Raw genomic sequence first — 27,975 nt, forward strand, 5'->3', positions numbered from 1 at the left:
CAAACTTTCAAAACAGTGGCAGTTATACATGGCTGAGTTTCATCACTACTTCTTGTGACCGAGTGCCTCAGATTTACTCAATGCATTCTGATACTGATCATTCCAGGCAGAGAAAACCTTAAAACCACATCATTTTGTTTTTTTCGTTTTTTTCATTCATGATCTTTATTGGGGTAGCAACAAAAGGAAAGGCATGGTCACATATCTCATTCAATCCAGGATGATGTGGATGGACATTCCACCCAATCAATCCTCAAATGCTTCTTGCTTGTCACAAACGAAACAGCACTGCATTATAACTGTCAACAGCACTGCATCAGCATTGGAAGTGTCTGATATCGACAGCCATTTCAGTCAGTGGATGAGTGGATATCTGGCCAGTGTGTTTACATCCCGTCACCTGGGCTAGCTGGTCGTACAAAGCGTTTGACCGTAACTCAACACTTGATGAACTGGTGTGTGACCTCATAGATGCCCACTGACTCGCTGGCCTTCTCGTCATAGTCTGTCCAGTCCTGATATGGAGAAGAAGTATTAAAAACACTGTTCCTGAACTGAAAATAACTATTGTATTGGGTACTGGAAACTATTCTTGTAATCAATGTTCACATTTACTATGTTGACCTACTGGCCATAGATCAAAAATACTAACTTTTTCCAGTAGGGTGATTTCAGGAAACTTGGTCCCCGACTCAGCTCCCTCTGCAGCAAAGCCCGCCTGTTGTGTTTCAAGGTCAAAGTAATGTGATGTTAGAGACAGGGGACAATGTTGAGGTGTTGTAGTATTGTAAAGCAAATGTTTTAGTTGACTTTATTGTTCTTTCAGCAGTATTACAAGTTCTTAAGAACATTTGTCATTGAACACTGTTACAAAAAAATACTAAATAAAGAAAATGTCAAGGTTTCAGAAATGTCTATGCTAAACATTTGGAATCTGTTTTTGAATGGTAGAGTGGATCCAATTGTTCTACTTTATCAGAATAGTCAAAGGGAGAAAACAAATCCCCTGATGCTATAATGTGTGCTTCTACAACCTTAGCTGAGATTTGACAACATACAGTACAAGAGTGTGCTCTGTTCTCACTTGTGGTTGGAAGTCCACCGGCTCCAGGCCTCGACACTCAAACTGCACCATGGTCTTAAACCTCTCACTATCCTCAGCCTTCACAGCAGCAGCACCATGAGGAAGAGACAAGAAGGTGTGAGTGGCTGAAATAAATACTCTTGTGTTTTAAAGATGTATTGTTCTGTAGCAGAACACTTCAAGTGTCAGCAGCAACAGAGTGGTAGGATGAAATAGCCCGTATTATTACTAAACATTTCCCACCTTTAATTGCAGTCAAGCCAAGGATCAATTGAGAGGTAAGCGTCACAATAAGTACTGTACTCACATTGTACGGGGTGATTGTGTCTCTCATGATATCTGTGAACAGACAGTTACAAATGAACATCATGGCAGAAACAAGGTAGAGCTGTTGCTTACCTCTATCCAGTCATCTCAGATCCCCAAAGGAAAGTGAAATGGCTGAATGTATGAAACGTATGTGTAATACTTCTCTGTTTGCTTACCAATAGAATTCTCCCTGGCACAGAGTTTACACTTCTGCACCATGCTGGCACTCCCTCTTCCTCCTTTGAGTGGTACACTGTCCTAGGGAAACAGTCAGTCACTGCAAAGTGTGGAATATCCATTGTCACCATATCAAATGTGATTTTGAATAATAAAATACATTTATACATTCACCTTTACTCACCATAAGGTTGATATACTGCCATTTCTCTGGGATCTCACCACAATTGGCACATTTTAACTGTGACAAAAGTACGTATGTTACGGAATTTGCCACAAATGGTACCCTATTCCCTATGTAGTGCACTACTTTATACTACAGCCCTATTCCCTATGTAGTGCACTACTTTTGATCAGGGCACATGTTCTGGTCAAAAAAGTAGTGTACTTTAATAGGGAATAGTCTGTCAACTAGGGAAGCATACATTGTGTGTAGTTATGCATACACATTCTATTCTAATCCTAATTCTATGGGTTATTGGGAGTCCACAACACTACATCAGCATTGCTTTTGTATCGTTACCTACCGTTAGCTGCCTAACGTTACATATCACATGCGTATTGCTTACTGACTAAAAACTAGCAATGTTTTGAAAATAACGTCACAGGAGTACATTTCATAGCTAGTCGTGCTGCAAATGTCTTGTTTATGTAGTGATACAACTTTTCACCATTTGACAAATTCGCTTATTGTGTGTCATGATAAATATAACGTTATAGCTAATCGTAAAATGGCTAGCTTCAGCTTGTTAGCAAGTTCTTAGCTACCTTTAGAAACCAGCGGAAGTCTTCACCTTCTGGCCGCACATTTGTGACATTTTCCAAAGTGGCTTTGAACTGCAGCCCAATTTTCTATGAAACATATAACAAGTATTTCATTCATGGTAATGTAAATATTGTTGACAAGCGTGCATGCTCTGAATGATGTGGCCTCACTTACCACCATCTTGACACTAGTACATTTGCGTAAACACTCGTTTCAAAATACGTAAGCGTAGCTACGTCAAGGCACGCTTTTCCGCATTGTCAAGAATCAATCAGCTAAGGATATTTTGTATAGAAAAGTCTTTATTTTTTAAGAACTGGTTCAATAATCATATCCTGCTGGTGAGTCAACTTTTTAATGCAGAAGTATTGTTACTCAATTATGAGGATTTTTTTTTATACCGTTACAATATCCCTGTAACACCTAGAGTTCGCCAGTCTTTGATGCTATTCCATCTGGAACTCTCATGTTATTTAGAGGTATAGCCAGACCTCACCTTCTTAATCTTAACCTACCCTCGCTTAATCCAGTTGATTTTCCAATAGGGAAAATGTGTTTCTCCTTGCGCCGTCAGAACAGATCTATACGTGCTTTATTTCAAAGGGATTTACTGCGATACATTGGTCACTAATATCTGTTGAGAAAAAGTCTGGTTATTACCACACAAATACCTGCTTGCTAACAAGGTCAAAGAGGTCTCTTTCAGAATGATCCATAAGTATTACCCTGCGAATCACTGCCTGAAGAAACTTTAAAAAGACATTAACATTGACTGTACTTTTTATGTTGAGCATCCAGAAACAGTTTCGCATTGTCTACATGTACAAAAAATTATAGAAAGATATTCCGTTTTATAATTGTTAATATTCTTGATTACTTTTTTTATGGGAGAATGTGCTGCTCGGTTTCCTTAACCATAATAAGGATAAAGAAAAACAATTTAACCTCATAAATCTAATTGTGCCAATGGCAAAATGTCATTCATTAATGTAAATTCACTAATTTAAAAAACTTTTCTCTATAAGGAATCCAAGCAGTACATTAAGACCAGTCTGCATTCTTCTAATAAGAAAGCTGTTAAAACAATCAATGTGTGTGTTTAAGGTCTTTGTATAATCTGTAATTTGTTGTACCCTCTAGCATATGTTATCTTTGTATACTTCTTGTATGTATACTGGTTTTTCTACGCTAAAAAAAATAAATCTGCTGTTGCAGGAATAAGTCACAAACACACCTCCAGTTTTTTAATCTACCATTTTGCAATGTGCTTTTGTTTCAATCATCCAACATTTCTACATAAATCCAACATCCAGACTCCACAAAATTGTATGGTAAAAATTAAGTCACAATTCAGCAACTGCATGCTTACTAAATACAGCACGCGGCATATGAAAGACATTTTACAGAAATGGACTAATTGGAAATAATAGGGATGTGTATTGTGGTTAAATTCAGCAGCGAAAAGGCATTGTGCTGGTTTCATGTTTTCAAGTCTTGTCAGAAAAATAATGAATCAGGCGTAATTCAGGTGCATTGCTGTTGTGTGACCCTTCCATCCGTTTGACTAATAACAACATCTCTGCACTTCAATGGTTCTCTGTCAACCTGAGAAAACAGTATTAGGAAAATATTTGGAAATAACAATTACTAAATTACTAGGGGAAATTAAACTCTAATAGGTATATTTCTTCAAAATGTTAAATTAATTATGCTTCAAGATTAATTAGGGAAAAGCATTTTATGCAAATAGTTGAATATCTTGTGCAAGTTTAATCAATTAACCTGACAATTTCTATTTTGTGTTATAGCACTCATAACACTTTACTCTGTTGACAAGATTGGATTTGGCTTCCACCACCAGGAAATACACAAGATATCATGCAGGACGAGTCAGCCCAAGCTAACTATACCACCGTTGTCAGGTAAGTAACACCGAAATTGGGCTTCCATAATAAAAGGAGAACCCCTGTTTGAGAATATTCAACCTTTGTTACTACTTCTTCACTTGCTTCCTTTAACCTACCTATTCTGTGCGGAAATTAGAATTTCTGAATGTCATGGAGTTAGGATCTTCCCTCTTGTGGAGGTTCTGTAGCTTAGAAAATGGTGGAGGGTAAGTGAAAGACAACTCAACTAGGGAATGGAACAGACTAGAAAAACACAATAAGACTGACAAAAAAAAAGGGTAGGAAAAACCTATTTCAAGATTGTCAACGAGAACGAATAACGAGAGCAATCCTGAGATTTCATTTCAACTTTCAGTCTAGTTTCATCCCCATTTTCAAGGTTCAAAATTCTTCTCAATGAGGAATTGGATCGCAGACTGTGATTTTAGGGTTTAATTCTCATTGGACAACACCAGTTTCCCCATTTTATTTAATCTGTCAAAAAGCAAACTATATGAAATACAAATTTGAAATAAACGGATGAAAACAAAAAGGGGGTAATTCTTAACACATGATCTCATTGCAAAAACCGGAGGTTCTCTCTCCCCGCCTGAACCAAATCCAACAATTACAATAAAAGTACCTGTAATAACAGTAGTAGTAGTAATAATAATAAGCATTGTAGTTACTCTTTGGCTGCGTCCCAATTCTCTACACTTCTCCTACAAGGACCAGAAGTGTGTAAGTGCACACTCTGATAACAGGGTAGAGAATCAGGACGTAGCCTACCTCCATCTTAAATACGGCAATGCCATTGGGAATTATGTACAGATCTAATCACACTCTGCCTCCAATACAAAGGAGGTCAATGAGGGCGACTGCTGGACTCTGAGGTCCGTCGTTGCCGGGAGGGCGTGCTGTGCCCGTTCATGCAGCCGTTGTGCCGCTTGGTCAGTCCGCCGTTCAGAATGTCTTGGATGTGCTGTACTATCAGGTTTATTGCCACTGGGAAAAAAAGACCAGAGGAAGGGAACAGTGAAGTTAGGGTTACCATTGTACATTCACAAAAGGGGTGTAAACAAGGAAACTCCCGAGGGAAACGAGTCATGTAACGTGACGGCTCCATAAGAGCCAACCTTTCCTTACCATAACCCTTCACTATATTGACAAAAAGGGGCAAAAAAGATTCCATACAACCCAAAGGGATATTAAAGGATCAGATCTCATGGACGTTCCTCCTTACCCAAGTTATCTGCTCCACGAGGGATGATCACGTCAGCATACTTCTTAGTCTGGAAATAAACATTGCAATTACTACAATAACTAGGCAAGTATTTGCAAAGATTATGGCTGGCTTCATTGACTAGCACACTATATTACAGGGACACACAGAGTGGAAACTTACTGGAAGACAGAACTCCTCAAAGGCAGGTTTGACAAATGTGATGTATTGAGTAAGAACCTGCTCAAGGTCCCTGCCCCGTTCACCTATGTCTCTTAGCACTGGAAGAAATAAACAGGTTGGAACACAGAACACACTAGAATTGTAACACAGAACACGCTAGAATTGGAACACGCTAGAATTAGAACACGCGCGTTAGAAGTCAAGAGACACTGACACAGAGTCTGACTGGCAAGAGTTTGTACGACGTTTAACCTTATCCAGAAATACACAAGGAAGTTGAGTCAGCAAACACACCTCTGCGTGAGAGCCGCGTGTCTGCATCCGTGTCTACAAACAGTTTCATCTGGAACAGGTCTCTTATCTCCTGGGAGTAGAACATCAGGATGCCCTCGAACAGCACCACGTCAGCCGGGTACACAGTCACAAACTCATCCTTCCTGGAATCGAACAAGACAGCATGAATATTTTTTTTAAATCAGGATGACCCAACAGGACACATGCCATAAAATAAGAACGAACAGCCTGGTATTGTACAAACAGTTTGTATTGATATTTCAGAAGAAAACATCCTGTTAGAGACAACCATGAGACAGATAAAATGTGATTGAATACCCAACAACGCTGTATTAAAACAGACCACAGAAACCTGCTCTACGTGGCTGTTCTCAGTCGGTACTACCTGAACTTGACAAATAAGAATACTTGGGTTAGAAACATGTACAGTTATTGTTAGAACACAAGAGTAGAGGGGTATACTATCAAGCAGCAGCCAGCTAACCCTGATATATAACTATTGATTTCCTGTATCACTAAGAAAGCTACATTTTGGATATGTGATTTTGGTTGTTGAGTCAATTAGACCATGTCCAATTCAAGAAAAGATATTTAGGCGAGTTAGCTGGCTAAGTCCTTGATCCTGCTTTGTAGTACCCCCCCCCCCCCCCTCTGGTGTGTGGACACCGCAACAACGAGGAGCTCACCTGGAATGGGTGAAAAAGTCGTACACAGGGATCTGTACGGTCTTCCCCTGCATGATCTGCCACAAAGTCTTCATGACCAGCTCATTGTCAAAGGCATCTGAAGAATGACAGTTTTAGAGAAAGAAATTCCACGAGATTCACAAGTAAAACAACAAGAGACAGAAATGGCTCTGACCATACATGGACTACCATGTACCATCTGCTGACAGTGGCCTCCACTAAACTCACGTGTGAACACATGCTATCAAACACACACTAGACTAGTGTAATTGAGGAATCTCTGTGGAGTCTACTGGGTCACAGCTGTTAAGGTCTGTCTCTCAGACCCTGGGTCTCCCCCAATAATATCTCCTGACACTTCTACACACAAATCTAAAAGGTATTGGATCGGTGGAGACATGGGCTAGACTATGCCAGGCATTTCTCTTTTAAATCAGTGAGAGGAAATTAACACTTTAGGAGAAAGTGGAGATTGAGACTCCCCCCCCCCCCCCCTGTCGTGCAGCAGCTGAGAGACACTCTGCTATTATAGATCTGCTGACTAGGAGTATGGCAGGAAGATGAGCTGAGTGTATGAGGGATGGATGGCCAACAGAGGCCAAAAATGGATCAGGTATGCGATGGTAAAAAACGTGAATGCCTCTGGAAATTTTATATGAAATGTGGCCATGGGTCATGTGATAAATTTAGTTGTTTAATTATATTTCAAAGAAGGGTGAAACATTGTATCAACTGGGTCCGGCCCTGTAGGCTATTCGTGCAAGGGATAAGAAGTAATCAGGTTGGCCTATTTTAATGATGTTTTCACTGGAAAGGGAGAGAACTGGAAAGATTTTTCAAATACATTGAGGAACTATTGTCACTCATTGAATTTACAAACAGACTTTTACTTGCTGAAAAAATTACTTTGAGAAGCTCCACAGTTCATTAGTGCTGGTGAGTTAAGCCAATAGGAAATATTACATCAGATCCCCAAATGGTGACATTTATACAATTGCGCACAGGCCAGGTTGCCTAGGCCTACTTCTATGTGTAATCAGGTACACGTCCTTACTCAACATTGACAGGAGTGCTTCAAACAAAAGACAATTAATAAATTTGACCAAACTCAAATGGAATTAAATAAACCAAAACTGGTTTCTCACAAGTGTAGCATTGGTTGTGCACTCTGCAAACAACGTGTCCACTCCAACAACGGTAAACGACTAATAATAATACAAAACAAATTGAATGCATTACCAGAAATTACCGTAGCCAAACAAACACTGTAGATTAGAAATGATGGTTATTAACATTAATGTACTATTGGTGATATATGCAAATGGGGATTGATAGACTAACAATCAAAGGGCAAACAATTCACACAATTAAATTATGAAACAATGAGTTTGCACGAATTGGCGGGAGATTGCTTTTTCTGAAGAGCTGTGCATCGTGCATCAGCCACCACACTCCCCTTCTTGGACTGTGCCATCCCTGCAGCATGAACAATGAATTAGTCCAATGAGACATGCGCAAAGCAGACAGGTGTCTCGTGTGCCATACATTAAATATATTTGCGACTGCTCGACAAAAAAATATATAATCTTGGTCAACCAACAGCCTTACGACCAAACAATCGATCAGTCGACTAAATGGGGTCAGCCCTAGTTGAACTACATTCAAAGTCAGACATTCTGATGTATCTACACACAGCAAAGCAGACCCTTCCAAGCCCCAGCCAGCCACAGCTCCTGGTCCTACGCGTCGCTAGCATGGCCCCCACCAGGCTAGCATGGCCCCCACCAGTCCTACGTAGCTAGCAGCCCTATGCGGACCCGACCCCATACCTGGGTGATCGAAGTTGAACTGGCCCTTGAGTGCTTTTGCCTTCTGTTCTGGAGTCAGCTCTCTGTAGAAACTGTCCTGGCTGAGGATGGCTACCTGGAAAACAACGACATAAGTCAGCACTACACCGAGGAAGCTAACCATCTCGGGTTGTATAATACTGGTATAGAGAAGAAAAAAAACAGAATAGGGATAGACTGGAGAGAGAGGTTGGCTACCTGGAAAAAATAATGACGCAGATCGGTCAGGGCTGCACAGTGGAAGCTAAACCCTGAGTGCTGTGGCTGTGGGGTACAGTACAGAAAAACCAAGACTGGGGGGAGAGAATGGAATGTACCTGTCGCTGGTGGTGGTCGATTTCATTCTGGCCCAAAAGCTCCATGATCTTCTCACACACCGACGACTGCAGAGACACAGAAGAACACAGGACGCATTTTACACTGTTGTAGAACAAACGATATTTGATAGGTTTCGATGGGTTTATTGTGGACCTAAGCTTGTCGCCTGCCTTCGCGCCTTTGGGACAACGACTCCCATCGTTAGGGCAGAGACACGAACATCGTCATTATATACAGATCTCTGGTTGCAGTCACATTTCTTTACACAGTTGGAAGAGGGCATGATGCTGGTGAATTTGCACGTCCCATGTAACACAAGCAGTAAATCCACGACTTAGCTTCATTGTTTTCTGATAGAAAATAAATGAATGTTTCTTGTGTTTCACATAGCCAGCCACGGAGTTGTGGTGCATAGTAGGCTATTTACTGTGCGTTGATTGACAACTGAACAGGAGTTTGTTTTATTAAAAAAATAAAGTGTCGAACTGACTGAATAAAGTTGATCTTCTTTATGCCCTTGACATTCATAACTTAGTTACATGTCCATGGTACCGCGTCGGGACAAGTAAGCCAAAGGGCTTCCTAGACGTCGGGACAAGTAAACCAAAGGACTTCCTAGACGTCGGGGCTTGCCAAACAGTGATGCTAAAGTGAGTGACTCGTTTGTAACCTACCGGATTGCATCGGTGAGAGAGCCACTCATTTGGCCTTTTTTGACAATTTATCTGCAGATAAATTATGAAAACATTCAATGAAGATAGTAAATGGTAATCTCAAACAAATCTACTTTGAAACAAGAGTATACACCTCACACACATGGTTATGGGCTTTTAAAAAAGGTACCTGTACCATGGTCAGAGAGAGTTGAAATGTATTCAATGTATTCCATTTTCAGTTCACACACACAGAGAGAATACTAAAATACAAAACCATGACAAACACCGGATTTAAAAAATATATATTTTATAAGTAATGGTTAATTAATTATTAAAAAATATTCATAACATTGTCATTTGACTGGAGGAAAGGATTTTAAGCATTGTTGTGGACTTACATCTAATTGTTGTTTTTCTATTTAAAAAAGTGTGATTGAGCAAAATGGTGTACTGTGTGCTAGTTACAGTATGTTCTGTGTACTGCACAGTGTGTTCTACAGTGTGCTAGTTACAGTATGTTCTGTGTACTGCACAGTGTGTTCTACAGTGTGCTAGTTACAGTATGTTCTGTGTACTGCACAGTGTGTTCTACAGTGTGCTAGTTACAGTATGTTCTGTGTACTGCACAGTGTGTTCTACAGTGTGCTAGTTACAGTATGTTCTGTGTACTGCACAGTGTGTTCTACAGTGTGCTAGTTACAGTATGTTCTGTGTACTGCACAGTGTGTTCTACAGTGTGCTAGTTACAGTATGTTCTGTGTACTGCACAGTGTGTTCTACAGTGTGCTAGTTACAGTAACTAGTACTAGGGCTGTTACGGTGACCATATTACTGCCACACTGACGGCCACGAGTCATGACTGCAGTCAAATTCCAGGTGACCGTTTAGTCTTCTCCAAGCTCTGATGCTGCTGATGGTGATTAGTAGCCTACCAAACGTGCTAACTGCCTGGTACTCAGAAGTCTATTGTCCCTCTAATCACTGAAATCAATGCAAATGTAATGGAACATCTAAATCAAAACACTTCATGAGAGCCCATGAGCTCATGTTGCACAACAATAGATGTATTTTTCCCCCCTGCTTCACGACAGGTGCTAGATAATTGTCCATTCTAAATCAAAATGTCACATTATTTAGTATATGTAAAGACAAGATTAAATGAAGTATGATGGGTGACAATATTAGTCTATCACTTGTGAATGACGCCCAGCTTCTGTGCAGTAAGGCAAGAAACAGTGAAACTTTCACCCCCAAAAGATACACCTTTATAATAAAGCATAATCACATTGCAGTGACGTTTGAGCAGTGGAAAAAGTACCCAATTTTAATACTTCAGTAAAGGTAAAGAGAACTTGAGGCGTTTTCTATTAAGGTAAGTGAAAGTCACCTGGTAAAATACTACTTGAGTAAAAGTCTAAGTATCTGGTTTTAAATATACTTAAGTATCAAAAGTAAATGTAATTGCTAAAATATACTTATCAAAAGTAAAAAATCATTTCAAATTCCTTATATTAAGCTAACCAGGGGCACACCAACACATAATTTACAAATGAAGCATTTGTGTTTAGTGAGTCCGCCAGATCAGAGGCAGTAGGGATGTTCTCTTGATAAGTGTATAAATTTGACAATTTCCTGTCAAAATGTAACAAGTACTTTTGGGTGTCAGGAAAAAACGTATAGAGTAAAGGGTATATTATTTTCTTCAGGAATGTAGTGAAGTAAAAGTAGGCAAAAATATTAGGCTGCCCGACAACAAAATCTTGGTCATCAGAAAGTGGTCTTTCGACTATTCGATTGGTCAATTTAAAACTTTATATAGCCACTCCCTATGCATTTTAATAAAATCAACTATATGAATTGAGCTTGTCTGATGAAATAAGACAAGAGGGCGCCAGAGATCTAGATAATCTCCTCCCTCTCCTGCTGGCTTTCAGATTCTGCTATTACTCCAGACCTGCCAACCCAGTCCAATGCGGCAAATTGGAGATTCAACTCGCCCGCATTGCACACGCCGAATTGGGGTTCTTTCCCCGGACACTCGTTTGTGAGTCTTGGTACAATTCTATAATTGCGATCAATCAAGTCTATAAAAATGTGGGATACTTTGACGGCATTCCATTTACACATATGGTAAAAGTCACTAACAAGATCTAAATAAAAAGAACAAAAAGAGCCTTTATTCTTGGAGTTTATTTTATTTTAAAACTGAAGTTATTTGTTTAGGTACAAAATGTACAAACGTCTAATCCACTTTATTTTTTACTGATATGATAAGAACAAATGTTTGAAGCAGAGCATCAGTATCAAAGAAACATGTTATCCATAAAAACGAAAAAGCTATGATAGGAAACAGTGAGGGTGAGAACAAATCTTCTGGACACCTTCAAAATGTTCAGGAAATCATTTCCTAGACAGATTTGCCTGGTACCTAGCAGATTTAGCCTTACGCAGCAGGGCATCAGGGTAGACTTCTGTGGCTAACAGTTCCTCTGGCAATCATTGAAAACTTCTTGGTAACTAGGGCACTCAACATGTCTGTACTGAGGGAGGCTCTGTACTGGGTTTTGTTCTTGGAAACGAGACTGAATATTCGTTTGCAGTCTGCATTGCTGTGGAATATGACCAATATCCCCAGCCGAAAGGTGGGAGTAGACCAGGCTGCCCCCCCTTTACTTGTGCCAATGTCTCTCCAGGCCTGATCCGTGCGCATGTTGACCAGACTCTGCTCAAAAGGCTATTTTTTGTATTTGCATTTAATTTCTGTCACTAGCAAATGCTAGTGAACTGCTGGCACTTTTTAGCCCACTGAATGTCCATCTTATGTTCACTAACGTTAGCTTGAAACAATGTGTTTACCTTTCCACAACACACAGAGTCAAAAAAAGGGATTTGTCCATGTGTTTACGTACAGCTGACAGTCGGCAAACTCAGCATCACAACAAACAGGAGGGGCAGACGGGGTAGCTACGTCGAATAATGACGTATTAATCTCCATGTCCGTTGACACAAACGCTGTACATGTTTGTGTATTGCAGCTCGAGAATCGAGATGTTAGATTTACTCAGTGGATTTATTTTTTATTCAAATGTATTTATAAAAAAAAACACTTTTAACCCAGATCTCATATCTGCGTACACGGACAGAGAATTGCGTAGTTGGTACGCAAAATGCGTGCATGTTGGCAGGTCTGTTACTCTCCTGAAGTTGCCGGTAATAGGCTACACGAGGAGTCGGCAACCTTTCTCAGGTGGAATGCCAATTTATCTGATCATTTCTACCGATCTGCGTGGCAGTTAGTTTTCATATGCACATTTTCACGGAACAGGTTAATTTAATTTACAATAACGTCTTCATATCTTACAATGATTGTCATGTGGTTAATCAAAATTCTATCCAAACCTAAATGAAAGTGACACCTAAAAAGCAACTTCAATTGCAAACTACAGTACCAGTCAAAAGTTTGGACATATACTCATTCAAGGGTTTCTCTTTATTTATTTTTACTATTCTCTACATTGTAGAATAATAGTGAAGACATCAAAACTATGATATAATACATACGGAATCATGTAGAAACCAAGAGTGTTAAACAAAAAATATATTTTATAATTTAGATTCTTCAAAGTAGCCCCCCCTTTGCCTTGATGACAGCTTTTCACAAGTAAATGTGGACAGTTCTTCCAACATCCGATGTGTTAGTCTTCACTTGTAGCCTACGAGAAGGACCCCATCATGCAACAGACATTGGCTAATAACTGAGAGGTGCTTCGTAGCACGCACCCGGGAGAAGGGAATTAAAATTCTTATATTCAGCACAAGAGCACAACAGCCCCTGGCCGCAAAATGCACGGATTTTTTAGGGGGCATTACGGCCACAAAGGGGATTCCGCCTGGAAATTCAAGGCATTATCAAGTGCTTGTCAAATTGTGAATTAGGCGCTGATGAAGTGTGTACAGCCTGCGCAAAAAACAAAGCTTATGCCTTCCATGCCACTTTTTTCAAATCATTGGAGTTGTATCATGCAGCCTTAGAATGTATTAAAAATCAAAACATATAGCCCAATGTTTGTATCCCAACTGAAGTTTCATAAATAACAAAATAAAGCATATAGGAGGACCGGTTTCTTTATTAACCGCTCAAAACAGAATAGCCGTACGTGCGCACTCGTTTGGAATAAATATCCTTTCTATTTTATTCAGCTATGTTCAATTGTATTCTTCATACTAAAAAAAGAATGCCACAGAATTCTAAGCAACTAACTCCAACTCAGAGTATGCTATTCTGTTCTTCTGAAATAGACCACATTTCCTTAATTTCTTGTTTCTAAAATAAATGGATTGATTGTGATAGTGTAGGCTATATTAAAATGGCTTTATTAGACTGTCGATGTTCCTAAGGTCTGCATCAGTGGCTTGTAGGCTGTGTGTGGGGAAGCCAGGAGATGCTAAATGTGTTTGTTAATTAACAGTCAATTACTGTGAGACCACAGTTATTTGCTTGGCAATCATTGTCTGACAATTTCATGACGACCACAGCCCCACACAGTACCCCAGCAAAACATACTGTACCCAGTACCCCAGCAAAACAGGGAGCACTATGGAAGTACCACCCTGGACCCAAGTGCCCTTCCCAGTGCCCAGGCCATCTGTCCTCACCGACACCCTCGAATGCCAGGATCTCCCATCTACCAGGCTGCCAGTGCTGACGGGGCATTCTCCTGACCTGCCACAGACTATGGTGCTTTTGTGTCCGTGAAAAAAAGTGTCACAATGAAATCGGACGCCCACTCCGGAGACCGTGTTGTTCAGCACTGCAGCACACAGACTAACCTAAAGCTGCTCATCTAAGAGCCTGTCAAACATGATGTAGCTTCTATATACAGACTATGATTTGGCAAGACATAACACTACAGCAGGGTGTTTGTACAGTAAACATTACAGGCAGTAAGTCATCTCAGTTAGCAAACGCAAGCATACAAAAGGCCTGGATACCATTCAACCAGAGCCACATTGGTGTCAGTGCACTTACAGTAGGGTAATGTGACGTCATGTTTGGTACATCATGTTCGTTATCATACGGCAGGTTATTACTGTTCGCTCACTACTTCCTCATAACTCCATGGGCCATCAATCCCAAACCACCCCACCTCAGTCACACCCAACACCGTGTACGGGGATTTTCAAGGAGCCAAACAGTGGCCCTATGCCAAAAGTTAACTTCATGTCTGGGTCAACCGAACAATAGGAACGGAGGAGGGTATGGAAGGGGCCAGGGAAAGGAAAGGACATTGAGTGGAAGCTTCCATCGAGTTCTTTTAAGAATTTTAACATTAGTTAATTTCACAAGCTTATTACACATGCCTTGTGATATACGAAGCAAACTATTAATTTGCTTTCCAAACTACTGTTGGTATCAAGACCGGTATTTAATTGTGGTCTCAAACCAACAAGTACGAACAAATAGTGGAAAACTACAGGCCATACTAGGCTCAGTGTTAACACGTCATTATCAAATCACACAAAGCTATTAACTACATAGTGTGGCAACTACATAAAAATCTTGACTGCGTCCTGTACTACTTTAAAAACAAATCATCTAGCTAACAAAATAAGTTTCTTTGTAGCCTGGGTAGAAGTATTGTTAGCTAACATTCCACTCCTTTAATTTGCCAAAGATAGGAGTGGAATGAATGTTAGCTAAAAAGATTGGTAACCAGACTAGTTTCTTTCCCCACATCTGAAAAATCCATGTTTGTCTCGTTTGTCTCATTTAATCTCATCGCTGAGAAAGTGAAGAGAATATTATGCTTCGTTGTTAACGGATCTCTTTAAAAAATCATCCAATATTATTTAAGACTAGATGGATCAACAATTACATCAATTTAAGGATAGGATTTGTAATATTATTCCAAATCTTGTTTTTGAAAAAAAAAGTTGAAGTCATTGAATTTGTCCTAAAATGTAACCTCACTAAATTATACTCAAACATAGGATAGGAATATCCTGGTTAATTGTATATAAACATAATTCCTCCCCATAGGTGTTTGAGTTGGAATAACAGACAAAAATAATACATCTTAATTTTTTCAAAGATGGTTAGAGATCGTTATTTTGTTAGTGACAATTATTTAATGACAAATGTACAACCGTATAATTATGTTAAATGGAATTCCAGGGACGGTACAGTACCAGTCAAAAGTTGACACCTACTCATTTAAGGGGTTCTCTTTATTTTCACACGTTTTCTACATTGTAGAATAATAGTGAAGACATCAAAACTATGAAATAACACATACGGAATCATGTAGTAACCAAAAGTGTTAAACCAAAATATATTTTTGATTTTAGATTCTTCAAAGTTGCCAACCTTTGCCTTGATGACAGCTTTGCACACTCTTGGCATTCTCTCAACCAGCTTCGAGGAATGCTTTTCCAACAGTCTTGAAGGAGTTCCCACATATGCTGAGCACTTGTTGGCTGCTTTTCCTTCACTTTGCAGTCCAACTCATCCCAAACAATCTCAATTGAAAAACAAATGATGTCCCACTAAGCGCAAACCAGATGGGATGGCTTATCGCTGCAGAATGCTGTGGTAGCCATGCTGGTTAAGTATGCCCTAAATAAGTCACCAACAGTGTCACCAGCAAAGCACACCCACACCTACTCCTCCATGCTTCACAGTGGGAACCACAAATGCGGAGATCATCCGTTCACCTAGTCAGCGTCTCAAAAAGACACGGCGGTTGGAACCAAAAATCTCAAATTTGGATTCAGACCAAAGGACTGATTTCCACCGGCATAAAGATCATTACTTGTGTTCTTTGGCCCAAGCAAGTCTCTTCTTGGTGTCCTTTAGTAGTGGTTTCTTAACACAACAGCAACACAACTGATTGGCTCAAACGCAATAAGGAAAGCTCAATAAGGAAATCAACTTTTAACAAGGAGGACCTGTTAATTGAAATCCATTCCAGGTGACTACCTCATGAAGCCGGTTGAGAGAATGCCAAGAATGTGCAAAGCAGTCAAGGCAAAGGTTGGCTACTTTGAAGAAACTCAAATAAAATAGATGTTGATTTGTTTAACACTTTTGGTTACTACGTGATTCCATGTGTTATTTCAGTTTTGATGTCTTCACGATTATTCTACAATGTAGAAAATAGTACAAATTAAGAAAAACCCTGGAATGAGTAGGTGAGTCAACTTTTGACTGGTACTGTATATGCCATCGTTTTTTATGCAATACCTTACAGGTCTTATAAGACTTGTACAGGGAAATGGACTTGTCACTTATTAATGGACTTGTACAGGGACATTATGTTCATTAGATGAAGAATTCAGTTCTGTGTGCGTCAACCATACGTGCACTAATAATTATATTAGGAAGATATGTACCGAGCCTGCTTTTCTTCCTGCAAAAGTATACTGGAATACAATAAAATAAACTGACGCCCGTTTCCCGCTTGCGCCCACGTCTGTTATTGTTATGTAGCTAATATTAGCTAGGTAGCTACCCGTCAATAATCGATTCAACTGAACTAGCCAGTAGTCGTGTCCCTCGTCAATAAATAAGTCCAACAGTGGATAATAGCCACATTGTGTCGAATAGTTCGTCACTTTGACATTCAGAAGAGGGTACGAACCGTGGTCTTATTCGGCTAACCCGCGGGGCTAGCTAGCTAATCAAAGAACTTTAAACAAAAGAATGATTTAGCTGTATGGCGCGATAGATAACAAGCTAACGTTAGTCTCAATAGCCGATTTGGGTAGGCTCTCTATAGCTGTGTGTGCAAAAAAAGTAGCTAGCTAACGTTAGTTGTCTAGCCAGTCTAGTTACTAACATAACGTTAGCATGTAGTGCCGGGGATAAAATATAACGATTACAGTTTAGATAATTTACTAACTAGAAATTGTTGGTTGATTTGATAGCCAACTATAATTAACTAACGTTAAATGTATTTGCCAACTTAAACTATTTCCATTGTGTGTGGTGGAATTAGGCATCCTGGGGGCAAGGGAAATATGATGCCAACGGATGAAGGAAACCACAAAAGTTACAATCATTTAGCCAACTCATTAATAAATGCTGATTACTCAAGATTGGCAAGGGGTTGATGTCATTAAAACCAACAGTTCAACATGAGCCACGCGGTCGGCGAGTTTACGAGCGACTTGAACACATTCCATCAGTTGCAAAAACATACAACAATAGACAATATATGTAAGGTGCTAACCTTGCCACTGGCAGTGCCTCCAGACACTCCGATAAGGAATGGTTGTCGGATAACGTTGTTATTTTCGGCATAGTCACTCAGATGTGTTTCAGTGTCCCCGGCCATGCTTGCAATAACGTGCCTACAACAACGCAGCTGGGAAGAATACACTGTCCTGCTGAGCTCCTCCCATCATTTCTTTCACTAAATGTATAACTTTTTTAAATTTGATTTATTTTGTATTAATGAATTTTTCAAATGTCCTGGTCTTGCACATAATGTGATTTGTATGTAAATTGATTCATAAAGCTGTATTATTTATATCATTTGATTGTATGTTTGCGCTTCATAAATGGTTCGTGCTATACAAAATCCTTGGAACAGCCCTACACTAAAACCTAACCTTAACCCTTACCCAAACCCTTATCAGGGTTGGGTAAGTTACTTCCTAAATGTAATCCTTTAAAGTTACTAGTGACCTGTCCACAATTGTAATCAGTAACATAACTTTTGCATTACCCAACACTCAGTAATGTAATCTGATTACTTGCAGTTACTTTTGGATTATTTCGATTTGAGTCAGAAACATTAATTCCAGAAACAAAATTTACTACGTGTAAACAGGATAATTTGGTCCATGAAGTCAGACTCGTCCAAAACAGAGTTTTCTAAGTGAGTTCGTCATGATTTACTGTAGGGTAGGGTACAATCACGCTCACTTGCCAAGTGCCCAAGACATCATATGTAAAATTTGCCTATTTGATTGCGAACATTAAAAAAAGTGTAATAACATGTGTAATATAGTGCAATATATATATATATATATATGGAACCCTGATCTATATATATATATATATACACACATGGGCAAAACTTGGGTAAAACACTACAAACAGCCTACCCCACCGCTGGGAGGCGCCCGCGTGGTCCTAAAGCACACCTGACCCCTTTTTGTATCACATTCCAATGATAAAACGGGGGACAGAAATGCAATTTCAGAATGTCCCCCCCATCGCCAGTGAAAGTTGCACCCCTGCTTGTAATTAATACCTAGACAACCAGGTGATGCCAAGAGTGTGCAAAGCTGTCATCAAGGCAAAGGGTGGCTACTTTGAAGAATATAAAATATATTTTGATTTGTTTAACAGTTGTTTGGTTACTACATGATTCCATGTGTGTTATTTCATAGTTTTGATGTCGTCATTATTATTCTACAATGTAGAAAATAGTACAAATAAAGAAAAACCATTGAATGAGTAGATGTGTCCAAACTTTTGACTGGTACTGTATATACAGATCATATGGAAAGTATTCAGACCCCTTGACTTTTTCCACATTTTGTTACGTTACAGCCTTATTCAAAAATTGAACAAATAGATTTTTTTTGGTCCTCATCAATCTACACCAAATACCCCATAATGACAAAGCAAAAAACTTTTTGGGATTTTTTGCAAATATCACATTTACATAATTATTCAGACCCTTTACTCAGTACTTTGTTCAAGCACCTTTGGCAGCGATTACAGCCTTGAGTCTTCTTGGGTATGACGCTATAAGCTTGGCACAGCTGTATTAGGACCATGCCTCAGGACTACCTGTCCTGATGACTCCTTGCTGTCCCCAGTCCACCTGGTCGTGCTGCTGCTCCAGTTTCAACTATTCTGCGTGCGGCTATGGAACCCTGATCTCTTCACCGGACGTGCTACCTTGTCCCGGAACTGCTGTTTTCGACTCTCTCTCTCTCTACCGCACCTGCTGTTTCTATCTCTGAATGATCGGCTATGAAAAGCCAACTGACATTTACTCCTGAGGTGCTGACCTGTTGCACCATCTACAACCACTGTGATTATTATTATTTGACCCTGCTGGTCATCTATGAACGTTTGAACATCTTGGCCATGTACTGTTATAATCTCCACCCGGCACAGCCAGAAGAGGACTGGCCACATGCTGTCTGCCCAGTACAGTTGAATCTGTGATTCATCCATGAAGAGCACACTTCTCCTGCTTCTCCAGTGGCCATCAAAGGCGAGCATTTTCCCACTGAAGTCGGTTACGACGCCGAACTGCAGTCAGGTCAAGACCCTGGTGAGAACGATGTCCACGTAGATGAGCTTCGCTGAGACGATTACTGACAGTATGTGCAGAAATTCTTCGGTTGTCCAAACCCACAGTTTTATCAGCTGTTCGGGTGGCTGGTCTCAGACGATCCTGCAGGTGAAGAAGCCAGATGTGGAAGTCCTGGGCTGGCATGGTTACATGTTGTCTGCAGTTTTGAGGCCGGTTGGACGGACTGCCTAATTTGTTGTAGCCGGCTTATGGTAAAGAACTGAACGTTAAATTATTTGGCAACAGCTCTGGAGGACATTCCTGCAGTCAGCATGCCAATTTGCCACTCCCTCAAAACTTGAGACATCTGTGGCATTGTGTTGTATGACAAAACTGCACATTTTACTGTGGCTTTTTATTGTCCACAGCACAAGTTGCACCTGTGTAATGATCATGCTGTATAATCAGCTTCTTGATATGCCACACCTGTCAGGTGGATAGATTTTCTTTGCAAAGGAGAAATTCTCACTAACAGGGATGTAAACAAATTTGTGCAAAACATTTGAGATAAATAATATTTTTGTGCATATGGAACATTTCTGGGATCACTTATTTCAGCTCATGAAACATGGGACCAAGAATTTACATGTTGCGTTTATATTTTTGTTCAGTGTATATACGGTGCCAAGAAAGAGTATTTGCCCCCTTTCTAATTTTTTCTACTATTGCATATAAAGGGAACCTGAGTGAATAAATAACACAACAATTACCTGCTTATTTCATTTATTTAATAAACAAAGTTATGCAACACCCAATGCACCTGTGTGAAAAAGTAATTGTCCCCTGACACTCAATAACTGGTTGTGCCACCTTTAGCTGCAATGACTCCAACCAAACGCTTCCTGTAGTTGTTGATAAGTCTTTCAAGTCACTGTGGAGGAATTTTGGCCCACTCTTCAATGCAGAACTGTTGTAACTCAGCGACATTTGTGTGTTTTCAAGCATGAACTACCCATGTCATCCAAAAAGTTATACTTTTGAATCATCTGTCTACAGAACATTCTTCAAGAGTCTTGATGATCAGGTGCTTCCAGGTGCTTTTTGGCAAACTTGAGTCCACTTTTTGGGATGACGTGGGTCCCGTTATGCCTGGCGAAAACCAAACACTGCATTCCACAGTAAGAACCTCATACTACTCATACCAACGGTCAAGCATGGTGGTGGTAGTGTGATGGTTTGGGGATGCTTTGCTGCCTCAGGACCTGGATGACTTGCCTTAATAGAAGGAACCATAAATTCTGCTCTGTATCAGAGAATTCTACAAGAGAATGTCAGGCCATCCGTCTGTGAGCTGAAGCGCAGCTGGGTCATGCATCAAGACAATTATTCAAAACACACAATGAAGTCTACATGAAATGGCTAAAAAGCAACACATTTGAAGTTTAGGAATGGCCTAGTCAAAGTCCAGACCTAATGCAAATTGAGAATTTCTGGCAGGACTTGAAACTAGCAGTTCATGCTTGAAAACCCACAAATGTCGTTGAGTTAAAGGGGGCAATTACTTTTTCACACAGGGGTGTTGCATTACTTTTAAAAAATTAAATAAATGAAATAGTCATATTTTTTTGGGGGGGGGGGGATTTTTAAACTCAGGTTCCCTTTATCTAATATTAGGGTTTGGTTCAAGATCTGATAAAAAAATATGCGAAAATATAGAAAATCAGATAGGGGAAAACACTTTTTCATGCCACTGTATATATATATATATACACTACCGTTCAAAAGTTTGGGTTCACTTAGAAATGCTCTTGTTTTTGGAAGAAAAGCACATTTTTTGTCCATTAAAATAACATCAAATGTGATGTCAGAGTTGCACATCCCAAGGATTCCTGATAGCAAGTAAATGACGTAAAAACATCTCGTCAAACGTCTGTAGCTTGCTGGTAAATCAGCCAATTACTGTCATAGTGTATATTCCGCCGACAGCCTAAATGGTTACATTTCCAGTTCGTGCATTTTGGGATTCAAAATAAAGTTTACCGGATATATTGTCTACCTGTACTGGGAAGGTTTAGGTTTCCAAAATATGAAGTATTCATATTTAAAGTATTAAAGATGTTGAACCTCTTTTCGTGTTATTTTTCTTTGCCTCGTCAAAAAAGTGACGCTAGATCTCAAATTCCGCTGTGCATCATCTTTTCTATTTACGGTTGACTATTTTCACCACTTCCGGCCTTAACCCTATTTTAGTTTGTTGCATCAAAGATTATCTATTATATTGACAAGATATTCGAGTAACCGCTCTAACAATGGAAATACATGTCATCAAAGCCGGAATGCAGGCAGGGGGAGGCGAGTTCAGGTGGGACCAGTCTAGCCAATGAGAAGGCAGATACGCGTGTGAACAGATATGGAGATAGATAGAGGACTCATCTTTGTATCTGTGCCATTATATCATCTGTGACAGCATGGGCAGCACCATTTTTAAAATTGAACTTGGCAAGTCAGTTAAGAACAATTCTTATTTACAATGACGGCCTACCCCGCCAAACCCTAACCTGGATGACGCTGGGCCAATTGTACGCCGCCCTATGGGACACCCAATCATGGCCGGTTGTGATACTATCTGGAATCGAACCAGGGTCTGTAGTGACGACTCTAGCACTGAGATGTGCCACTCAAGAGCCATTTTCTTCTTCTTCATTGGCTGATTTCTCCCAACTCATAGGAATCTCCACCAAGTTGACTACTTTAAAATGATTTGAAGCCCTCAATTGGCAATGTTATATCCATGATGAGGCCTCTATCTAGCTCTATGACAAATCCGATATAGTCGTATTTTTCTAAATTTACGAAATGTCACATGCGTTTACTTATACCAGTGCATGCATAACAAGCTAGCCATTACGAAACGTCTATTGTATCAATATTGTATTGTATTTGCCTCACGTAGCAAATTAACAATTAAATTTTCCGTTGACCTCCATACAAAAATTCCTCACGTCGTGGGCAGATTTTGGGTGGAGTAAAAGCTCTCGCTTCGCCTTTTCCTCTCTGTAGCTGCACATAACTACACGATTCACATTGTTGCTAGCATATTTAAACCAAATTATTAGCATATTACTTAGATACAAAGTTTCAATCATCTGCAGAAGCAAGACCGAACTCTGTTTAGTTTTCGCAAACGTTTGAAAATGTTGAGCAGTGTTTCTCTCCGGGCTCAAATCGCTTCCATCATAGAGGTACTTTCTAAAGCTGCGGTTGCAGAAATTGGCAAAGTAGTCGACGATGGCATAGTTGTGTTACGTGTAGAAATGTGTCGACGGGAAAATGAAATCAACGTCCTGAAAAATAATGTACAACAACTTGACAGCGAGCTTCGAAGAGCTCGAGGGATTAATGCTCGAAGACGCATTCATCATGGTCGATCAGTCGCTGCTGAGAATCTTAGGAGAGGTGGGTCGACGTAGTGGTACTAACTATTTTATAATCAATAGTTATCAATAGCTAACTGTGTACGTGACGTAACATTAGTCAGCCAGAAATATTTGCAGGTAAACAATGTAGGCGTATTTAATCAGCCTACTCACGTCCACACAGCACTGAGCCCAGGGCTAACGTTAGGGCCCTACAACAGACGAGTGTGTCCTCGGGTCATATCTGTCTGTGCACAATGGGATGGGAGAGGAATAGCAATGACTCATTATAACCAATTCAGTGGCCTTGTTAGAGTGAAGGCCTACACCCTGAGATTGGAAGGTTGGGGGTTCGACCACAGACTGTCTCTGCTTGACACTCAGCATTAAGGAGATGGATTTGGGAGTAAGGCCCTACGACAGACAAGTATCCTGTCCAGGGGGTGTACTTGTACATCCCGCTATAGAAACAGGAGGCATGTGAAATCAAATCATTATTATTACAAACCATTACACCCTTCTTTGACTCAACTGCCCACAGGGACACATCCATTTAGATTACTATTAAAACAACCAATCAATTATTTTGATGACTGACATACAATACTTATTCATTTCCACAGGGCCTCGTAAAGGTGGTACCACTTGTGTGGGGAAGACCTCGCTTGAAAAACTGCAGCCTGAGGAAGATTTTAATGAAAAAGATCGACCTGCGGATGAGATTCTGGTGAAGACTGAGCCAGGAGGAGAGGGTCAACAGGAAGAGCGGACTACAGGGATAAAAGACAAGGAAGCATCATGCAGCAGTGTTTTCTTTCCAGGGAAACCATATTTAGAGTCAGACGTCAGAGAGGATATGATTTTACAGCTCAGACAGCAACAACGTTATCGGCAGTCAGACGCGCTCAGGAGAACAAGCGACGGCACAGTACAGTCAAATCCAGACCCTCAAAGTGTATTGGGTTCTGACCCAAATTATAATACGGCAAGGAGAGCGAGCAACAAAATATTTTGCCAGGTTAAGAAACACTTCATTTGCACACTGTGTGGAAAGAGTTTTGAACGTTACGGTCATCTTGAAAGGCATCTACGAATTCATACGGGTGAGAAACCGTACAGCTGTGACATATGTGGAAGATGTTTCAACCAGAAGGGTAGCCTCAAAGGGCATCTGAAGACTCACAGAGGTAAGAGATTAGAATCACTTATTAGGTTATAGGTCATAGACAATTCCATGTACGCATACCGAATAACAACCTATTCCCTATATAGTGCATTACTTCTGACTAGGGCCCATAGGGTATTGCATCATATAGGGAATAGGGTACTGTTTGGGACACACTCACTACATAATGACATCCAATATATTGGTTATTAATAGGACATAAACAATTCTATGCCTCATTGTTTTATTAATCAAATGTAATCTTTCCACACAGTATCGATGGATGGACTAGCTAACAACGAAGAGAAGCCTCCCCTGGATAGACGTCAGACTGAGGAAGAGCAGTTGAACGAAAAGGACGAAGTGTTCCAAACTGCTCCTCAGATGCCTATGAAGTCTGAGCCAGGGGAGGAGAAGGATGCATTCCAGACACTAGATCCTAAAGCAGAAGAACAGACTGCAGGGAGAGCAGAACAGCAACTGGATGAGGAATTGTCGATGTACGAGAGAGACAGCCAGCCGTGGATGTCCGGTCCACAAGCAGACAACGATATGGAGACGAGCAATTCAGAATATTTCAGCAGTTCAGGTCAGAACTCCCAGTGTCTCACTGATCACTCTCCTGTACTTCCTGTCCCAGGAATGGTGGAGGCGTCATGCAGCAGTGCTTCATCTCCAGGGAAACCATATGTAGATGTCAGCGAGGATATGATTTTACAGCTCAGGCAGAAACATTATGGATCTTCAGACACACTCTTGATAGCAAGTGACGGTACAGTACAGCCAAACTCACAGGTCATGGACGGGGCTTCTCTGAACCATCCTCCCATCTTCTCCAGTTTTCCGGAAAGGAAAGTGAAAACCTTCCAAGGAGTCACCAAGGACAAGAAGTGCTTCATCTGCTCATTCTGTGGGAAAGTTTTTGAGCGTGTTGGTCATCTGGAAAGGCACCAGAGAATTCATACGGGTGAGAAGCCGTATAGTTGTGACCTATGTGGAAGGTGTTTCAACCAGAAGAGTAGTCTCAAAGGGCATCTGAAAACTCACAGAGGTAAGAGATGAGAATAATATTGATGTTTTCATACTTTTAATATGTGAAAAGGTTAACTCTTAAGTGCATAAATCAGTCAATCATTCTGTAATTAACAGACAGTACGCCCGTTATATAATTAAATAATGTGCATCCTTAATGGAACCCTATTCCCTTTATAGTGTACTACTATTGACCAGGACACAAAGGGCTATGATCAATAGTAGTACACTACATACAGAATAGAGTGCCATTTTGGGATGGATACGAAGTGTTTTCCTGTTCTCTGTCGGGTTTAAGATGACGTTAAACAGTTCATGTTGGATGATTTACATTGTTTGAATTGCCATGTTGTTAAAATCTATGCTAAAATACTTGATACTCTTTTCCTGTCAAGCAGACGATGCTGACATGCTAACGGGACAACCGCCGCTTGATGATAAGAAGCCTGACGTTTATCCTAGACCCTCGGAGAATCCAGAGGAACCGAGGGATCAGCCCTCACCTGCTGAAGCACAGCCTAGCTCCGGGCACAGTGAGGAGGAGGAGGGCAGGGGGCAGGGGTTGGTGGGGGAAGCAGAGAAAGAGAAGCAGTTTGAATCCCAGATACTCAGTCAGTCAGGATCTCTACACCAACAAAGCACAGAGCGACCAGGTTACCAGGACGACCCAGAGTATGTCATGGATGAGAGGGAGAGTCAGCTGTGTAGATCTTTCACAGAGAGGCACAGTGATACTGCGTCTGGATCACTACATCCAGGTTGCTCCTCCGATGTGACAAAGCAGCAGAACTCCCATCCTGTTTCACCCAGTGTCAAATACCATCACAGTCCTTTTGATGGACTGCACCGCCACCACGGGTTCTATACGTCAGCTTCTAGAGAGGTGGAACTGGGAGACGTGTCTTTTCAGGAAGAGAAAGACAAGTTGGATGTGATTGAGCAAGAGCAGTATGCAGGGATGGTTCTACACGCAAGGAACAGGGAGGATGGTGATGGGACAATACTACCCAGGTTTCAGAACCGGGTACCACCGCCACCACTACCTGTAGAGGAGGAAACGGCAATGGGTGCTTACATCACAGAACCAAACTACAGTCAAGAGGGGATTTTATTTGCCCTTGGCATAGACAGTTTTGACAGTACAGAGGGCAGCAGTGCCACTACAGACGACACAAGAAATAGATGTTTCATATGCTCCTTTTGTGGAAAGAGTTTTGATCGCCATAGTCACTTTGAAAGACACCTGCACACTCATACTGGTGAGAAGCCCTACAGCTGTGAGATATGTGGTAAGACTTTCACTCAGAAGAGCAGCCTGAAAGCTCATCAGAGACTTCATACAGGTTAATCAAGGGCCAAAGAGTCTTAGTTTGTGTTCCGAATGGCACCCTATAACATTATTTAGTACACTACTTTTTAGGGTATGAATTGCCATTTGGGATGCACACTTACCTTGCTGAAAGTTGTTTCCGCCTCATCAAAACTCAATCAACACCAGTTAATAGGTATGGGACATTTGGCTGCTATTGTTAACACGTTGATGGTGTTGCAACAGTTTAGAAGTCCAACTAAATTGTGTTGATAAGATGTCTTGTTTGTTTGATATGGTCGTTTTTACTTTTTAATATAATATATTTTTTTACCTTTTTTAATTGAGAATCAATTCTCATTTACAATAGCGATATTCAAATGTTGGTGTTACGTAAAAAGGAACAGTTGAGTAGTTCTTTGTTTTATGTCATCAGGTATCTCTCCAATAATGTAAAAGGGTTTTTAAGAAAAACCTTCCTGCATCAACCAATCAATGATCATTGATCCAATTTAACATGTAGGCTACATATCCATTTTTTTGTGTGTGAAGACCTTGATGGTAGGGTTGCGTCTATAACCCTTGATCATGACTCTGTTGCATTACATTACACATAAGTCATTGGACGTAAGCATCTTCTGTTCGGGGGAGTTTTAAGAGCCCAGACATTCGGTCTGAACATTACCATGCGTCGCTTGTGGTATGGTTTTGGAAGCATAAGGATCTTATCTTTCATATCAGCTAGAAAATATATTTTTTTAAGTTAAATTAATACACACCTTTTTATAGGGTTAGTGTTTCCACAAGGCTGATTAGCCATCTCCTAACACCTGTGTGTAAATGGATGCCACCACAAACACGGAAAAATACTGTCTTCTGCAACTGTGTTAAAACAGTACGTTTCTATTTGTGAAAATATTTTTTGGGATGTAACATTAAAGTAGAGGGATTTATGTATCTAGAACCAACTGCTGCAATTGAGAATAGATTCACGTTTAGATGGTGTTTTTGGCTGTTTTGGCTTCCAGACCCAATTTGCCTCTAAACAGAACATTTCAGGTCCTTGGACAATAAGGAGTAACGTTAGGCTCCTTTAGTTCATTATTGGTCTAGGTTGCTTACTACTCAATGAGTAGAGTAGTTCAAATGATTTAGTTTTTTTACTCCAGCTATCCTAACCCAGGAAAATCAACCAAATACATTTTTGCTTTGATTTGTTTTTTGGTTTTTTTTGCTTGTGGATTTTTGAAATAAATGTAAAATTGTGAACGTCTCAATTTTGTGTGTTAATTGTTTTATTCAGTGACAGTAAAATAAAATGTTTTATAAGAGGATTCCTATTTCTGCCCTTGCAAATTTGGTGTTC

At 40.3% G+C, this 27,975-nt stretch overlaps 3 protein-coding genes across 6 annotated transcripts; 1 reads left to right on the forward strand and 2 right to left on the reverse strand.

Annotated features, from left to right (window-relative positions):
- Positions 1–132: 132 nt before the first annotated feature.
- Positions 133–2,593, reverse strand: czib (CXXC motif containing zinc binding protein). Its single transcript, XM_071360916.1, has 8 exons — positions 2,511–2,593; positions 2,339–2,422; positions 1,755–1,811; positions 1,570–1,651; positions 1,392–1,423; positions 1,085–1,162; positions 653–718; positions 133–515 (listed from the first exon to the last, which is right to left on the reverse strand). Exons 1-8 carry the CDS (start codon positions 2,514–2,516, stop codon positions 438–440), a joined length of 483 nt encoding a protein of 160 aa, XP_071217017.1. The 5' UTR covers positions 2,517–2,593; the 3' UTR covers positions 133–437.
- On the forward strand, positions 2,578–27,943 carry LOC139550197 (oocyte zinc finger protein XlCOF8.4-like). Of its 4 annotated transcripts, XM_071360911.1 has the most exons (5): positions 2,578–2,677; positions 4,145–4,258; positions 23,727–24,290; positions 24,543–25,319; positions 25,696–27,943. In XM_071360911.1, exons 3-5 carry the CDS (start codon positions 23,960–23,962, stop codon positions 26,646–26,648), a joined length of 2,061 nt encoding a protein of 686 aa, XP_071217012.1. In that variant the 5' UTR covers positions 2,578–2,677; positions 4,145–4,258; positions 23,727–23,959; the 3' UTR covers positions 26,649–27,943. The 4 variants fall into 4 exon arrangements, with proteins under 4 accessions (XP_071217012.1, XP_071217011.1, XP_071217008.1 ...); XM_071360910.1 differs by lacking the exon at positions 2,578–2,677 and having other exon boundaries at positions 2,725–4,258; XM_071360907.1 differs by lacking the exons at positions 2,578–2,677; positions 4,145–4,258 and adding an exon at positions 22,427–23,143.
- Positions 4,661–17,836, reverse strand: uck2b (uridine-cytidine kinase 2b). Its single transcript, XM_071360915.1, has 8 exons — positions 17,660–17,836; positions 8,772–8,837; positions 8,437–8,530; positions 6,608–6,704; positions 5,922–6,064; positions 5,628–5,725; positions 5,466–5,514; positions 4,661–5,227 (listed from the first exon to the last, which is right to left on the reverse strand). The coding sequence occupies exons 1-8, from the start codon at positions 17,762–17,764 to the stop codon at positions 5,088–5,090; spliced, it is 792 nt and encodes a 263-aa protein (XP_071217016.1). The 5' UTR covers positions 17,765–17,836; the 3' UTR covers positions 4,661–5,087.
- Positions 27,944–27,975: the final 32 nt, after the last annotated feature.

This window comes from Salvelinus alpinus, chromosome 23 (genome assembly GCF_045679555.1).
Source record: "Salvelinus alpinus chromosome 23, SLU_Salpinus.1, whole genome shotgun sequence".
In the NCBI taxonomy this organism is placed as follows: Eukaryota; Metazoa; Chordata; class Actinopteri; order Salmoniformes; family Salmonidae; genus Salvelinus; species Salvelinus alpinus.

Coding starts and splice junctions, on each gene's coding strand:
- czib (XM_071360916.1), bottom strand. Junction 1,812..2,338: donor ACTTCCGCTGGTTTCTAAAG/GTAGCTAAGAAC, acceptor CTTTTGTCACAG/TTAAAATGTGCCAATTGTGG. Junction 719..1,084: donor CGGTGGACTTCCAACCACAA/GTGAGAACAGAG, acceptor GAAACACAACAG/GCGGGCTTTGCTGCAGAGGG.
- uck2b (XM_071360915.1), bottom strand. CDS start 17,764: ATGGCCGGGGACACTGAAACACATCTGAGTGACTATGCCGAAAATAAC. Junction 8,838..17,659: donor GAGGCACTGCCAGTGGCAAG/GTTAGCACCTTA, acceptor GTGTCTCTGCAG/TCGTCGGTGTGTGAGAAGAT. Junction 8,531..8,771: donor TCGACCACCACCAGCGACAG/GTACATTCCATT, acceptor GTTGTTTTCCAG/GTAGCCATCCTCAGCCAGGA.
- LOC139550197 (XM_071360907.1), top strand. CDS start 22,882: ATGTTGAGCAGTGTTTCTCTCCGGGCTCAAATCGCTTCCATCATAGAG. Junction 23,144..23,726: donor TGCTGAGAATCTTAGGAGAG/GTGGGTCGACGT, acceptor TCATTTCCACAG/GGCCTCGTAAAGGTGGTACC. Junction 25,320..25,695: donor GCATCTGAAAACTCACAGAG/GTAAGAGATGAG, acceptor TTTCCTGTCAAG/CAGACGATGCTGACATGCTA.